This window comes from Bos indicus x Bos taurus, chromosome 1 (genome assembly GCF_003369695.1).
Source record: "Bos indicus x Bos taurus breed Angus x Brahman F1 hybrid chromosome 1, Bos_hybrid_MaternalHap_v2.0, whole genome shotgun sequence".
Taxonomy (NCBI): Eukaryota; Metazoa; Chordata; class Mammalia; order Artiodactyla; family Bovidae; genus Bos; species Bos indicus x Bos taurus.
In genome coordinates this window covers 10179299-10194494 of record NC_040076.1, presented here as the reverse complement: position 1 = coordinate 10194494, position 15196 = coordinate 10179299, and the positions used below count along the sequence as shown (strand labels likewise).

Below are 15196 nucleotides of genomic sequence, written 5' to 3'. Positions count from 1 at the left end.
TTATCACAGCTGGGCTGGTGTCACTGCCATCTCATGGGTAGAGGCCAGGGATGCTGCTAAATATCCTCTAAGCACAGGACAGCACCCACAATGAATTAAATGACCCCCAATGTCAACCGTGTTGAGGCTGAAAGACCTTGAGTTAGATGTCATTTGTGCCTCAACCCCACTGCAGGGGAAGGGGCCAAAGATGAGAGTCATTGGTCATTCCCTTTGGCCAGACCCTTTGGTGCAGCTGGCTGACTAGAAATTGGCATGGCACTCTTTGAGATTAAAAGCATCTGTTTGCCTTTTGAGAAGCAGTCTGATGGGAAGAGCACTAGGGAAAAAAAGATCATATTCTCACATTTGAAACATGAACTTATCAATAAATATTTATGCAGAAACTTTATTGTTCATAGACACTGCACTGGGCCAAGTGAATGTGAAACCTTGGCATCGTCCTAACCCACAAAACCCAGGTTTCATAAGATTGTAATCCCAATGCAAAAGGGGTTTTTTAAAGGATTCAAATCCATAAATTTATGAGTGAAATCAAAGTTCTTAGCCTCAGGTCTCTACCCTCTCTACTTGTAGTTTATTATTTTTAAAAACATATTGCATTTTTCCCTTTATTTTTGGGCTGCATTGGGTCATTTCTAGTTTTGGCATGCAGGATTAATTGCCCCATTTCATGTGGAATCTTAGTTCCCAGACCAGGCATCGAACCCATGTGCTCTTCATTGCAAGGTGGCTGTTTAACCATTGGACCGGCAGGGAAGTACCTCTACCTAGGGCTTAGATTCTCATCTATGATAACAAAACCAAAAAAATATTCAAGTATCTCTTAAAATTGCAGTGTTCAAAAGTGGGTTTTATGACAAAGATTTAAAATCTAGAAATGCCTAATTATAATAATAGGAAGTGTTGATAAGAAAATTACTGTATTCATAATGAAGACCATCATACTTTTCCTCCACACAAGCAATCATCTTATCAGTTTAACTGAAGAGCTTTTTCTAGCTCGTTTCACACTTATTATTTAACTAGCAGCAACTCGGACTGAGAAGCCTAGAAGACCACCCACCTTTGTGAATCGCGATGTCCTCCAATTAGCCCTAGGTTGGTGAAGCAGCCAAGAGCAAGCCTCAGCTGTCGAATCAAACAAGCTTGTTCACCTTTCTCAGTTTGGTTCATTTTCTCGAACTCCAGCCTGCTAACTGCATTTGACCTCCAGATGACCATGAGATTTTCAATTCAAATGTACAGCTTCGCTATAAATAAGAGAGCGGAGCTGTGCAGGCTATAAATAACTAGAAATTATATGCTTTCTCCCGGCTGTTTGCACTAGCACTGCAAAACCCTTCACTTTCAGTGATTGAACAGCCTCTGTAGGTAGACAAGAAAATATAGCTGCCCTAATCACTTCCCCTCCTAGAATGGAAAGGTGTTAGGATCCCAAACACAGTACAAGTAGATGGAAAAAATGACTGGGAAAAAGAAAATTACAACAGATAGTCAATGTCTGCTGCAAAGAGTTGAGAAAACAAGTACTCCATGAAAAGAAATTTATCGAACGATAATGCTCAATCCCAGTAATGAATAAAAATAGAAAAAGATAATTTTTTATATGCTTAAAGTGATATAAAATGAAACTTAAAGTAAACATAATGACTGTTTTTGTAAAAGGGTGGGAAAGATTTAATTTATTGATTCAGGCTATATTCGTGGCATTTAGGAAAAAATGATTTTAATATTTGTCATCCATTTCCCACAATTTTCTGTGCTCTTAAAATGTGCTTCTATTTGCTAACCTAGCAAACAGTATCAGAAACTGTTGGCCATTTGGAGCAGAGGTCATAGCCACAGTATCATTTAGGTTTAAACCTGGTCCTGCCACCTGTGATGCTATGATGGCTGGGGACAAGTCACCAGGTTCTTAAAGCTTCATGTTTTTTCTTGCATGCTCAAAGGAAATGAGGAAAATGGACACAAAATTCCCAAGAAAAGAGATGATCTATGAAAAATGCCTCATAAAATGCAACACTCCTTGCAGCTCAATGTACTCTCAATCTCACAATATAAAATCTATAGTTTTTCCTCCTTCTTCTGTGTCTAGCTACTTGCCATACTTTCAACTAAAATTTATCTTTTTAAAGACAAGATCATTAGCTTCATCAATTGTGAGACTAGGGTTTTTTTTTCAGGATGATAAAGACAAATGCTAATTTTCACTGTATCCAAGCTACAACTCCAGTTGTGTCTTTCCCTCCAGCAACCACAAGCATCAATGTTTTCTATCATCCCTAACCTAATGTTGGATGAATCTGTTTTGGGATATAATCCAAATTTTAAATGAGTGATTATGTATTTGACACCACATGTTTTAAACAAAGCTAAACAGATAGGCCAATTGAAATCATCACAATGCACAGATATTATAAGGCAGGTGTTTTGGGATATAATCCAAATTTTAAATAAGTGATTATGTCTTTGACACCACATGTTTTAAACAAAGCTAAACAGATAGGCCAACTGAAATCATCACAATGCACAGATATTATAAGGCAGGCTGACATAGGATTTCTTTATAAAGTGCTTTCTCTGCATCTTAATGATGAAATCAGAAGTTGGACACGTCTTTCCCACTAGTGGTGCATTCAGGGAGGGGAAGGAGAAGTCTTGAATTCTAGAAGTGACCGTTCACTTCCTAAAGCCTAACAGCTGTCTGTAAATACACATACTTGAAGCCTCTGCATACGTATTAGTCCACATAGTACAACGCATGCCCATTAAATGCTTACATGAGTCACTTATTCTCATGGGCTCTTGCTAAATCATAGCATCTTGTGAGCTTTAGGAAGTAAAATAGTGATGCCAAATAAAATACAAAACAAGGCTGTATAAACAGTATTTTATAAAACCATATGAAATAAAGAGGAAACTGATTAGAAATGACAAAAGCTAGGTCAAAGCTCTTAGCCTGAAGAGTTACCTGGCAAAATCACATGGACTTACAAGCAAGGCAATGGAAATAAACATTTTTGTTAAAAGACAGGTGTTCGAGAAACACAAAACCATGCAAAGGTGAGGATGCTGGAGCTACAATCCAGCCATGCAATATACTCCTCCCTCCTCCCTTCCGTCAAGTGAATGACAACATACGTTTAACAGGATCTTGGGGAAGAGGTTCCTGGGTGGTCTTGAGTAAACTGTGGGACACTATGGAGAAAATAAGAGAATATAACTAAAAACAAAAATAGGAACATGGGAATGATGGATGAAACTCAATGACATGATTCTACTGACCAAAGGAAAAAACAGAAACAAAAATATTGACTTAAAAACAAAAATGAAACAAATATCCTGAGTTTGAGCCGTAGCACTAAACAACATGGAACCAAAGTAAATATATAACATAAAATATATTTCTACAAAAAATCATGGATTGTGGATATTCTGTCTCTGATAGTACATCCCAGTACCCTGTGGAAGCATTTCTTGCTCCCATCTAGCTGCTTAGTCTCAGCATCAACAGTTCCCACCCACCTTTTCTTCCTGGTACTCCATTCATTTCACCATTCTAAGGGCAGCCCTGGCCCTCAGTTCTGGCTACTTGTTGAGGCCTTTACTGTCCACTTACATCTGTCCACTCTTGTAACTGACCTTCAGCCTCTCTTGTTTGCTTTCTTGACATTATTACTCTATAACCCATCTCCTTTGAAACTAAGTACTGACTGCTTGTCCATTATACCTTCGTTGGGAGCATCTCTTTTGCAAACTTCTTGGCAAAGGATGTGCCATCCAGAGACTCCATCTGGTCTGTGATGCCCATGGCTCTGGCTACCAGTCTGAGTTAACTCAAAATAGTCAAATGGAGATGGTGTGCTTTGAAGGTAATAGTAGAGTTTTTTTTTTTGGGGGGGGGGGTGTGTGCATAATTTTTAATTTTTTTGGTGACACCCTGCAGTACGTGGGATATTAGTTCCCTAACCAGGGATCAAACACATGCCCCCTTCAATGGAAGCTCAGAGTCTTAACAACTGGACTGTCAGGGAATTCCTGATACCTTTTAATTCTTGAAGCAAATTCACAACTACTAATAATTTTTAAAACCCTCTTTCTTATTATATGTATATATTTATATATATACCCATGCATATATATTCATATTCCAAAATGTAAATACACCCCAGGGAAACAGGAAAAAAGTTGGACATCTGCCAGGAAGTCTCCCCCAAGCAGGGAAACCAGTTAGAATCATTATAACAAAAGTCCTCTGTTCAAGAGGCTGCAGGCAACAGAATCCACCACCGTCCTCCAAGTTACCTGACCTAATTAACTTTTTTGTTTGAAACTGAAGGAGTCTTCTGAGCTGGAAGCCACAGTCTTCCCTTCAGAGCCACAGAAGAAGCCCTCAGGGCCACCAGCTCCTACACCTGTTCTCACAGCAAGTAGCCAGGGCGGCATCTCTCACATAAGAGACCAGTAAGAACTTTTCCAGCAGATTCCACTTATACCCGGCTTCACAAGAGAAGGTCTTGATGGTGCAGGCCCTTTGTTGTTTAGCATAATACTCTGATCACACTGGGAAACAATTTATATAATCCCTGGTAATCGTATCTAGGAAATGGCTGTCACCCTCTCCAGGATCATGCAAAAAAGGCAGGAGTCTCTCAAAAGAGAAATGCACACTTTCACTTTTACTTTATCAAGTTGAGTAACTATTCAACTATTCAAGTTGAGTAACTATTGAGCAGATCACACTGCCTCCTCATGGAATGGATAGATACATAGATAGGTAGCTTCATAGGGGGATAGAGAGATAAGATACATAGACAGATAAACAGATAAGATAGGTAAATAGATACATTAGTCAGATGGATGGATAAGTAGATAGGTAGGTAGGTAGGTAGGTAGGTAGGTAGATGGGGGATTTAATGTGGAAGGCTGTTAAGAAGAACAGAGGTCCCACATGTTTGGTGTGTTACCTCCAGAAAACTACCTCTGTGGAAATAGTATCAACTTGCATGTAAATCATGACTTCATTTATTTATCCTCCTGAGTTATGAAAAACTTAAAGTGGAAGAGAAAAAGACTGGGCAAATTATATTTCCTGAGTCTTATGTCATGGAACATTACTAATGCTAAGTCAGGAGTTTTCTTCCGTCTATTTCCAAGAGAAGACATGAAAACTCCACGTTGCAAACATCCCTGGGTGAGCTTAGGGACCACTGGGTCATCTCTACCCTCTGGCATCCAATGTGCACGCCCTCCACTCAATCGGGTTCCCTCCACCAACATCACGTGTTATGAGATGACGTTCAGCCAAGGCAACACAGCTTGCTAATGCAAGGGGGGTGGGGGTGGGGGTGGGGCAGCACCATCAGCCAGGCTGCCCGGTGGAAGCCCTCATTTGCACGTGGAGTGCACATGCAGAGAGCCGAACACAGAGGTACACGGACGAACACGCAGGGATACACTGGCAGAAAGAGCGGAGAAGACAAAAGGGCAACTCCAGCTTGGCTCAAAAGAGAAGCCCTCCAGAGTTCCTTGAGATCGCAAGACGGGAGGCACCACAGCTCGTGCGAGATACACATCCACGGCCATGCTTTGGTTCCAGAAAGACGGAGATGTGCGCTCAGGATGGAACGTGCCCGGCGGTTAGAGAACTCGGCAGAAACGTGGTTAGTGGGAGCAACACACCCCACCCCCACGCCCCCTTCGCGAAAACCAGGAAAACCAGTCAGTTACAGAGAGCAGAGTCAGTGGCGAGAAAAGATGAAAAAGGCGGCCAGGCTGGAGGGAGGTCCACTTACTGACGCTGCCACACACGGCCATGCAGTACTCCTCCGTGTCAAAGTTGTTTCGGTTGCCGCCACATCCGCCGTAAAAGAAGGGGGCGCACTTCCCTTCGGTCACATCAAAGTACCAGCGGGAGATCATTGCTCGGCATGGCCCCGTCTCGGCTTGTTCAGAGCACACCTCTAATCAGAGGAGACGTGGGGAACCACATTTAGCAAGAAAAGGTATGGCTCGCCGTTCACGCGCACGCGTTTACTTTGCTTACGTTAGTCCTCCCGACGGCAACCCGGGGCATCGGCCCAACATTTCCCGAGGAATTGAGTAACGACCTACCAGGACTTTAGAGAATGGCAAACCCACGCCAGTATTCTTGCCTGGAAAATCCCATGGACGGCAAAGCCTGGGGCAGGCTACAGTCCATGGGGTCCGCAAAGAGTCAGACACGACTGAGCGACTTCACTTTCACCAGGATTTTAGAATTACTTCGGAAACAAAGCATCGCAGGCTCCTCGGGTTTAATCAGTGTAGCTCCTCAGTACTAATAAAAAAAGACTCCAGCTAGAGGTGAACAGAGCTTTTGGCTGCCTTTTAGTCAGTGCCTAAAGATTGTCTGCACGTCAAAATAATTCTTCATGATAAAAAATAAACTTCTCTTTGAAAATAACTTCAACTTTAAAGGTGAAACGATTGTTGTAGCTGGTAATGATGGCAAAAAGTTTAACCTCGTGCAAACACCTGATTGTTTTTCTTGAATAACTGACTGCCTTGACTCTTGTAATTCAAATTACACGTATTTTGAATGTGGTCTAGTTTTTAGAGAGAAAGCCAGCCTGTTCACTGACTATATTTGAAAACATATATAAAACCTTCGAATGTGACTTAGAGTTGATTACGTTAAGTCTAATTAAAGATGAATTTGTACATTAGGAAAAATGCTCCCATATAATAAAATATAGGCAAACCACAATTTGTTAATACAAACCCGACAGTTTTTTACATTATACAGCTTACCTGCTAACATGCCTTGTCACCCTCCCCCGAATCAGGTTCATAATCCCCGGTTGACTGAAAGTATAGCAACCTGTCCAGTTCTATTTGTAAAGTTACTGCAATTAGAATTTGAACTCTACCTCCTTTTTGTTAGAAATGAAAACAATTTTCCAACCCGGTTTGTGCCCCCACCTAGCTAGGCTTACGGAGAGCTTGCTGACACCTTAGCACACTCAGGTGTCTTATCTTAGTTTTACTAACATGCCAGGGGGGAGCACCCTTCTTCTAAAAGATAAAAGCCATGCACAACAGTAATGAATCTGCCAGCAATGCAGGAGACCCAGGTTCAAGCCCTGGGTCGGGAAGATGCCCTGGAGAAAGGAATGGGAACCCACTCCAGTATTCTTGCCTGGAGAATTCCATAGACAGAGGAGCCTGGTGGGCTACAGTCCATGGGATCACAAAGAGTCAGACACAACTGAGCAACTAACACTTTCACATTTTCACGCATAATGCAGAGATTCTTATTAATATCCCCGATAGCTCAGTCAGTAAAGAATCTGCCTGCAGTGCTGGAGAGCCTGGTTCAATTCCTGGGTCGGGAAGATCTGCTGAGACGTGACACGCTATCCACTCCAGTATTTTTGGGCTTCCCTTGTGGCTCAGCTGGGAGAGAGTCCACCTGCAATGTGGGAGACCTAGGTTCAATTCCTGGGTTGGGAAGATCCTCTGGAGGAGGGAAAGGCTACCCACTCCAGGATTCTGGCCTGGAAAATTCCATGGACTCTATAGTCCATGGGGTCACAAAGAGTCAGACATGACTGAGCAACTTTCACTTTCCCGTTATTCAACAAACTGATCCTCATCAATTACTCAAAGATCTACAATGTTGACCTAAAAGGAACTCCCACTTTACTTCTCTACACATACCACTCATTGCTCCTTCCAATCAAGGTAAAGGGGTGACAGCAAGACGAGAAGCTGCTGCTATCCTGATGATGTCAACAGAGTAGGCAGGGGGGGTGAACACCAAGCCCAGAAGCAAGTGTCAGGGTCCCTGCAGGCCCTGGGCAACAGATATCTCAGGGGATTCTGGCTCTCTCTGGATGGCTTTAGGATGGAAACATCTGATTCCAGGAGTATCAAGTTCAGGGTCACCTATCATTCAGGTCATTTCATTTGGTACAGTTCCTTTGACAGTCCATGCTTGCCAAGCCATGAGATGTTTTAGTTAGCTCTCTGCTGTATGATAAAAAGCTGCCAACCTGTTGACACAAGTATTCCATCCACTTGGCAATTTGGTTTCTCCCCCCCAATTATGGAACTATCATTCTAACTTACAAAGGGTTAAGTTAGTTTTGGTGTAGGTGGGGTCTGATCACCTCTGAGTTACTGACAAAGGAGCGTCTGGGCTGCAGAGCTAGAAGCCACATGTTGTCCATGTGTGGGATCCCTGCAAACCACAGCCATCAGCTGGCTCCACTCCTGGATGTTAATTCTCTCTCTCTCTCAGTTGTAAGGCATGGGATTAAGGAGGCTTTTCCCTCCTTCTCCTTTCTTTCTGGCAATGACTAGAACATCATCTTCCTAGAGCAGCAGAACTGATTTCAGAGGGGACTTGAGTGGAATGGATCACTTTTCATGCCTCACTCATTTCTTTCTACTGTACTGCATGACTAGATTCAGAGAAAAAGAAACCTTGAGACATTTTATTTTATTGTATTTTTCAAAAGATATTTTAAATGCTTATGTTTACATTATTATTTTTCTGATTATAAAACTTCCTAATCTATGGGAAACACTGAAAAAATTCAGTGAAAAATGTGTTTCATATTAATGACTATAATCAGACAGTGGAAAATTATAAAATTCTCCACTAAATATAGAGCATGTAAAATCAGACCTTATATAACGGTCACCTCAAACAGAGGTGAAAATGAAAACCGTAGCTTCCTTTTTTCATCCTCATTTACTTCTCAAAATCTAAGCTAAGAAATGAAAAAATACACATTTTAAAATTATTTGCTAAATTTATTTCTGAATTTCAAGTTACCTTTGCTTCTATTCAAAGTAAATGTTGCCTATAATAATAAAGGAGAAAATTTGCCCAGAATTGAAGCAAGGATAATTTTCAAAGAGCATGTTTCAAGTTAGGTAGAAACACAGGCAAGACAAATATTTAAGGAACTAGAATCTCTGTTTATTCATATTTAATTCTTAAACTTTTAAGGCCATAAATAGTATTCACCTAGTATTCACCTAACCTGAATTCTGCTGGCAGGGAAGGCTCATCTCTTTTTATAAAAGCTCTATTCACCCCTCAAGACAAATACCATTTAATAAACTGAAATGCTAGTGTACACACAGCTGTATGAGTTTATGTGCTTAAAGAACACGCACTATACATTTTATATTTGACATTTTATATCATTTTATATTTTTTGTAAGGTAGATCCTTGCTGAGATTTGTGCTGGTTTCAACACCAAATCGCATCAATACTATACAAATACAAGATAGAGGCAAAGCTAGAGCAAAGCTAGAGCTTCCTACATTATATAAAATGATTATGCAATTCACTGTTCAAAATATAATGCTTAACCACAAATAATTAACTCTGAATAGATGTCAAATGGGAGCAAAATTTTTTGTGGACAACCAAACTTAGAAAGCTAATTTGAGACTTAAAGAAAATGTAACATGAAGACAGCTGTGAAAGTGGCAGTTAGAATGGAAAGAGAATTTTCAAGAGTACAATTATCATAATGCCTTCTTAAAAAGCAGAGTTATCAGAGTAGCAAGTAATTTGCTTTAAATAAAATAGCAAATAAAGAAGAATATAAAAATGTAAAGCTTTTTCATTATGATTTTATTTTAATAACTGAATTTCAATTATTCTCAGACTCTAGAAATGTATGTGCCATAAAACTGTGCATGACATGGAATGCAAAAAGTTTAAATTTACAAATTTTGAGAAAGTAAGCACTTGAACAATCAAACCAAACTACAGAGTTACTTATAGAAATCTAGGAATTAACTATTCTGACATTGTATAAAAAAAGAAGAAACCCAAAGTAGCATAATTCCTCCATATGATGCAAGAATATGGACACAGTTCAGGTTCATTTATGTTAAAAATGACATATCTTGCAGTTTTAAACTGGAGTAGGAAGGGCAAATACATGAAGACAAAATAGTTTGGTTTTGTAACAAATCACCTGCTTAATGTTAACAATAAAATAAAATGAAACAATGACAGAAGTATAGAAATCTACTAAATATGCTTATCTTTAATATTTCAAATAAATGTTGAATTATCTGCCTAAGGATTCAATCCATTAATAATGAAAATGGCTGAGCTCAATGCTGTTTTATAACAACTTTACTTTTCAGTCTGATTAAATTATTCCTACAATTTTAATATTACAATAGGGTGAAACATCATGAGGCTAAGTTATTAGAATCCATCTTACAGTCTGTTGAAGAATAAGTAGGCAAATTTGTGTTTGACTTTTATAGATGAAAATTTTACAAGTCAATATATTAGAAAACAAGTTATTTTTTAAGAGTGTATTTTTTGCAACAACATATACTTTCGATGGGAAAGAGAATTTATAATGTGCTTGCACGTGGTAATAAAAAACCACATCCAACAGAAGATTCCTCTAATCAAGCAATAGTCATCAGATATTTATTACCTACTAATCATATTTTTACTAAATAGAGGCATGTAAAATTAGGCAAGCAAATTTGAACTAAATCCTTATGACAAATCTCACTTAAGCCCCAAATATGGGTTGAAATATATAAACAAATGATGGGAACAGCTGTGCACGGTAATAAAATCACTGACTCAGTACGATATGACGGGAGCCAATTTATCACGAAGTCTCTAGAAGATATCTGCCGTTGGCTTGCCTTCTACTGAATTGTGTTTATTCTCTAAGGCTACCCAGTACATGTGTCATTCCAATTATATCCAATCTGATTCTCAGATCCCTCCATGAAGAAAGATTAGTTATAAAAATGCCACTTGGAAAAATACTTGTAAAGTGTTAGACTAACCATACTCTTGCTGGTGAGCATTCACAAAAGGACACTGCTATTTGTCCTAATACCTTTGTTTCCCGTTTATTACGGGAATAAACTAATTTGTCATCAAGCTGCATGGTTCCTCTGAAGAACAGCACAGTATTACCAGAAGCTCTAAACTCTGATAAGACAAGAGCCCATGTCCTTTGCAGGAAATAAGAGGAAATTATTTTTCTTCTTTGACTGAGAGTCAGGTATGCTGGGAAATCTGATTGTGTGTCCAGAAAAACAGAAAAATTAAACACTCTGTTTTATAGAGTTTGTCAATTTCTGGGGTGTAAATACTCCCACCATTGGTATTGCAAGCCACCAATGGCTATGGCTCACAAAATTCCTCAATATTTTAATAATCAGCTTTTACAGGCTAGCAGGAGTTGGTTATATCGCATCATGAGAGAAAACAGGCACAGATAAAACTAGGAAGAATTATGTAGGTCCAGAAATTGTAAGGATTTCCTAATTTGCTTGCTCATGAGAGTTGAAATTTTACAACATTACTCAGTAAGTAGACATTAACAGGATTCTTTCATACTTGGTGACATTTGATAATGTAGTAAGAACCATGACACTATAGTAAGGATGGTTTCACCATTACAGATGAGGTTGGTTTTCTTTTTCAGTTTCTTATTCTTTGTCTCAATCTAAATCTGCACAGTATGGGGGACTATAATGCTGCTGGAGACTGTTCCTCAAAGTGTAGGCAGCCAATGAACCAGCAGGATCAGCATCACTTGGGATTCGGGATCCGTCCCAGACCTACTGTCTCCGAATCTAAGCTTAGGAAGCACTTCAGGTCACATTAATGTTGGAGAAGCACCATGACCAACTGTATCTTTTATGTGCAGTTTAAATGTGAAAAGTGGGAGAAGGAAATGGCAACCCACTTCAGTATTCTTGCCTGGAAAAGTCCATGGGCAGAGGAGCCTGGCAAGCTGCAGTCCATAGGGTTATATGACTGAGCACACATGCATGAGCGTGGAGGGAGATGGGTTGATAGCAATAAACTGGTAGAAATAAAAAAAAAAAAGTTTTTATATATTATATATGTAAAAACTATCAAAAGTACACATATACTTATATATAACATACTTTAATAGTTATTTAATGGTTATATATATACTTTTAAATGTCAAAAAATATAAAAAGTATATATATATTTTTAACATTAAAAAAGTCTATATAAAACTATTAAAGTATGTTATATATATGTATTTTTTATATATATGTGTGTGTGTGTGTGTGTGTGTGTGTGTGTATATATATAAGATTCAACCACTGTTCAAAAGGATCAGAAGGAAAGGATCAGTAAAAAGTTGCATAGGTTTTCACTTATTAAAAGAAGTATACATATATTTGGGAAATGAGGGGTAAACATACTTTGATAGTTAAAATATTCAAATATATATATATACCAGAATCTTAAGAAATTATCATTACCTATTTCTTTTTCCTCTGAAGTTCTGTCTCATGCAAAATTAAAGCAGCTTCAATACTTCTGCCTTAAAGTGAACACCAATACAGTATTTGTCTTATTCATATTTAAGTTTATGAAAACTCAAACTTCTCAGAAACACAAATTTAAGTAATTTTGTTCTTATAATTTTTCAGAACATTAGAATATCAAAAGTTTTTATTTTTATTGGGGAAAAATAATGAAGAAAGCTGATATTAGACTGAAGATCACTGAGCTTGGAATCTGCTTCCACTGCATCACTTCTGTGTAAGAAAGGATTGTATGACATTCCTGTTACTGTAAGAAAAGGATGTTTCTAGATACAAGAGTCAAGGGTTGGGAGGATGGTCCTTTCCTGGGGGAGACCAAGTATGTCCATCTTGCCATGTTAACTTGTCCCTGTCATGGTACTGGCAGGAAAGAGTGGGTGGGTAGCTTCCAGCTGAAAACAGCAGTATCCCTGCTTGCTCAATAGATGCTAACCTCCATTTGCTATTTTACAACAGGGTACCAGGCAAGAGTGAGTTTCTTTAGGAAGAATAAAAAACGAAACCAGGAAGGCAGTTTTTCTTTCTCTCTCACTGCCTACATGGCACATATGTATGTGTAATATTTAAAAAATAATAACTGTATGTTGATTTCTCTCTAAATACAAACTATGAGACTATACATGACATATCTTATCAAATATCTGTTTTTATTTTACTAAATGAGTACTTAACTTTTTTTTAGCATATATTTTGTTTATTTTACTTTTTCTTCTCAAATTAAACCAAATGTTCACTGCTACCTACAACGTGCAAAGCACAGTCAGGTGTCATGACTTACATTAACATGAGACACAGTATCGCAGGGGTATTTCTCTGCTCATATGTTTAAAGCCAGAGATCACTGTTGATCTCAATATCAAAACTCAGTGATTTGCAACCAGAAAGACTGTGCTTTTTATCACCTTCCAAGGGACATGTATCAAGGACTAGAGATGCATTGCTGGTCATCACACCTCGGGGGAGCTCCGTAGAAGCCAGGGATCTTGCTAAACATCCTACAACGAACAAGGCAATCTCCACAACAAAGAACTGTCTGGCTTAAAACATTAATAACGCTGAGATCGAGAAACCCTGCCATAGCCCAAGCAAACACCAGGATTCATGCTGCGCTTTAGTGATTTTGCCCAATCATTTGACCAAAGCTACTGTGCTGCTGCTGCTGCTAAGTCGCTTCCATCGTGTCCGACTCTGTGCGACCCCATAGACGGCAGCCCACCAGGCTCCCCCATCCCTGGGATTCTCCAGGCAAGAATACTGGAGTGGGTTGCCATTTCCTTCTCCAATGCATGAAAGTGAAAAGTGAAAGTGAAGTCGCTCAGTCGAAGCTACTGTGCAGCAGTCAGCAACACCTCAGAAATCCTGGGTAACAAATGCTGGTAAATTCCAGAAAAGAGATCCTCATGAGAATTAGCCAGCAAGGTCTTCCTTTGCTTCTATTAATAACACGACATATCAGGAACTTAATTTCACGTGCACATAGTGTGAAATTCCTGTCTATATTCTGTTCTCAGAAATTATATCCAACAAAAGCATAAATAAATTTAAGGGAAAGAGATAAACCCATCCTCATAATTAACACCAGCACTGTCTCACTATTATTAATACAGTGCACTTTTTAACAAAGTGCACTATTTTTACCTCCTTTTATTGTTTCAAGAGTCTCCTGCTATCTTGAAGGCCAAGGGGTTTTCCTGAACATTGTTTTAATCGTTTTTAAGTGAAGTGTAGTTGATTTACAATCTTGTGTTAGTTTCATGTGTACAGCAAAGTGATTCAGTTATACATACATATATATATATGTTTTCAGATTATTCTCCCTTACACTTAATATTGAATACTGAGTAGAGTTCCCTGTGCTATACAGTAGGTCCTTATTGGTTATCTATTTTATATATAGTAGTGTGTATGTGTTAATCCCAAACTCCTAATTCATCCTTCCTCCCTGCCTATGCCTTTTGCCTTTGGTGTGGCAAAGTCTATATGTATATAAGTTCATTTGTATCTTTTTAATTTAGATTTCCACGTATAGGTGATATCATATGAAATTTATCCTTGTCTGGTTTACTTCACTTCGTTTGATAACGTCTAGGTCCTTCCATGCTGCTGCAGATGGCATTATTCAGCCATAAATGAACCACTGAACATCATTTTTATATGATATTTGTTCAGCTTTGCCTCTTTTTGACTTCTTACTCTTCCACTAATAGAATCAGAAAAGGTCAAATGTCAGAAGAGGTGATAAATTTTTAGGGGGACAAAGAAACAGGTGTTTAGACTGAAATCCATCCTGCTTAAAAACTCCAGAAAGCCTTTTTCTACAAGGGAACTACAGATTTCCATTAAAACACACAATTGTTACCTGCCCAAAGAATCAGAGCCTCTACTTAATGGAACACGTGGATTTGGATGAAAATGACATGTATGTTTAAATGCCCTGTTTTCTTATTTGCTGGATTCTTTCACTATATTTGATTTTTTTTTAATTGCAGATGCTGTGTTGTGAAAATATATACAATTGTCAACATTTGTGTATTTTTTGAACGGCAACTGATTTTGGAAAAAACATAAGAAAGACTAGCATTTTTTAAAAACTTAGTTTCTGGCCTTTAATTGAATTGCACTGGACATTTTGTTTCTAAGAAATTTAGACATAATTGTGTTAGAATACCTTCAGCTGATTATTTCCTTTTCTAACTGTATTAAAGAATCTTGACACAAATAAAAGTGTAGAAGGTAAAACTAAGCACTATTAGCCATGTAAAATTTCAAGCAAAAGCAAGTTAAAAAACAAAACTTTCTATGTGGCGATGAAGATCTTAGTGGATATAT

At 38.5% G+C, this 15196-nt stretch overlaps 1 protein-coding gene across 7 annotated transcripts in view; it reads right to left on the bottom strand.

Moving 5' to 3' along the window:
• The window catches only part of APP (amyloid beta precursor protein), a 312804-nt gene that overhangs the window by 119838 nt on the left and 177770 nt on the right, over positions 1–15196 (bottom strand). For 2 of the 7 annotated variants that reach the window (XM_027543466.1, XM_027543506.1), the window contains exons 7-8: positions 5799–5966; positions 3145–3201 (exon numbers count right to left, since the gene is read on the bottom strand). The exons of 2 other annotated variants lie outside the window; for them this stretch is intronic. In XM_027543466.1, coding sequence (XP_027399267.1) covers positions 3145–3201; positions 5799–5966 — 225 coding nt within the window. The remainder of the gene's footprint in view (positions 1–3144; positions 3202–5798; positions 5967–15196) is intronic. 3 more of the 7 variants (XM_027543608.1, XM_027543552.1, XM_027543659.1) reach the window with 2 other exon arrangements.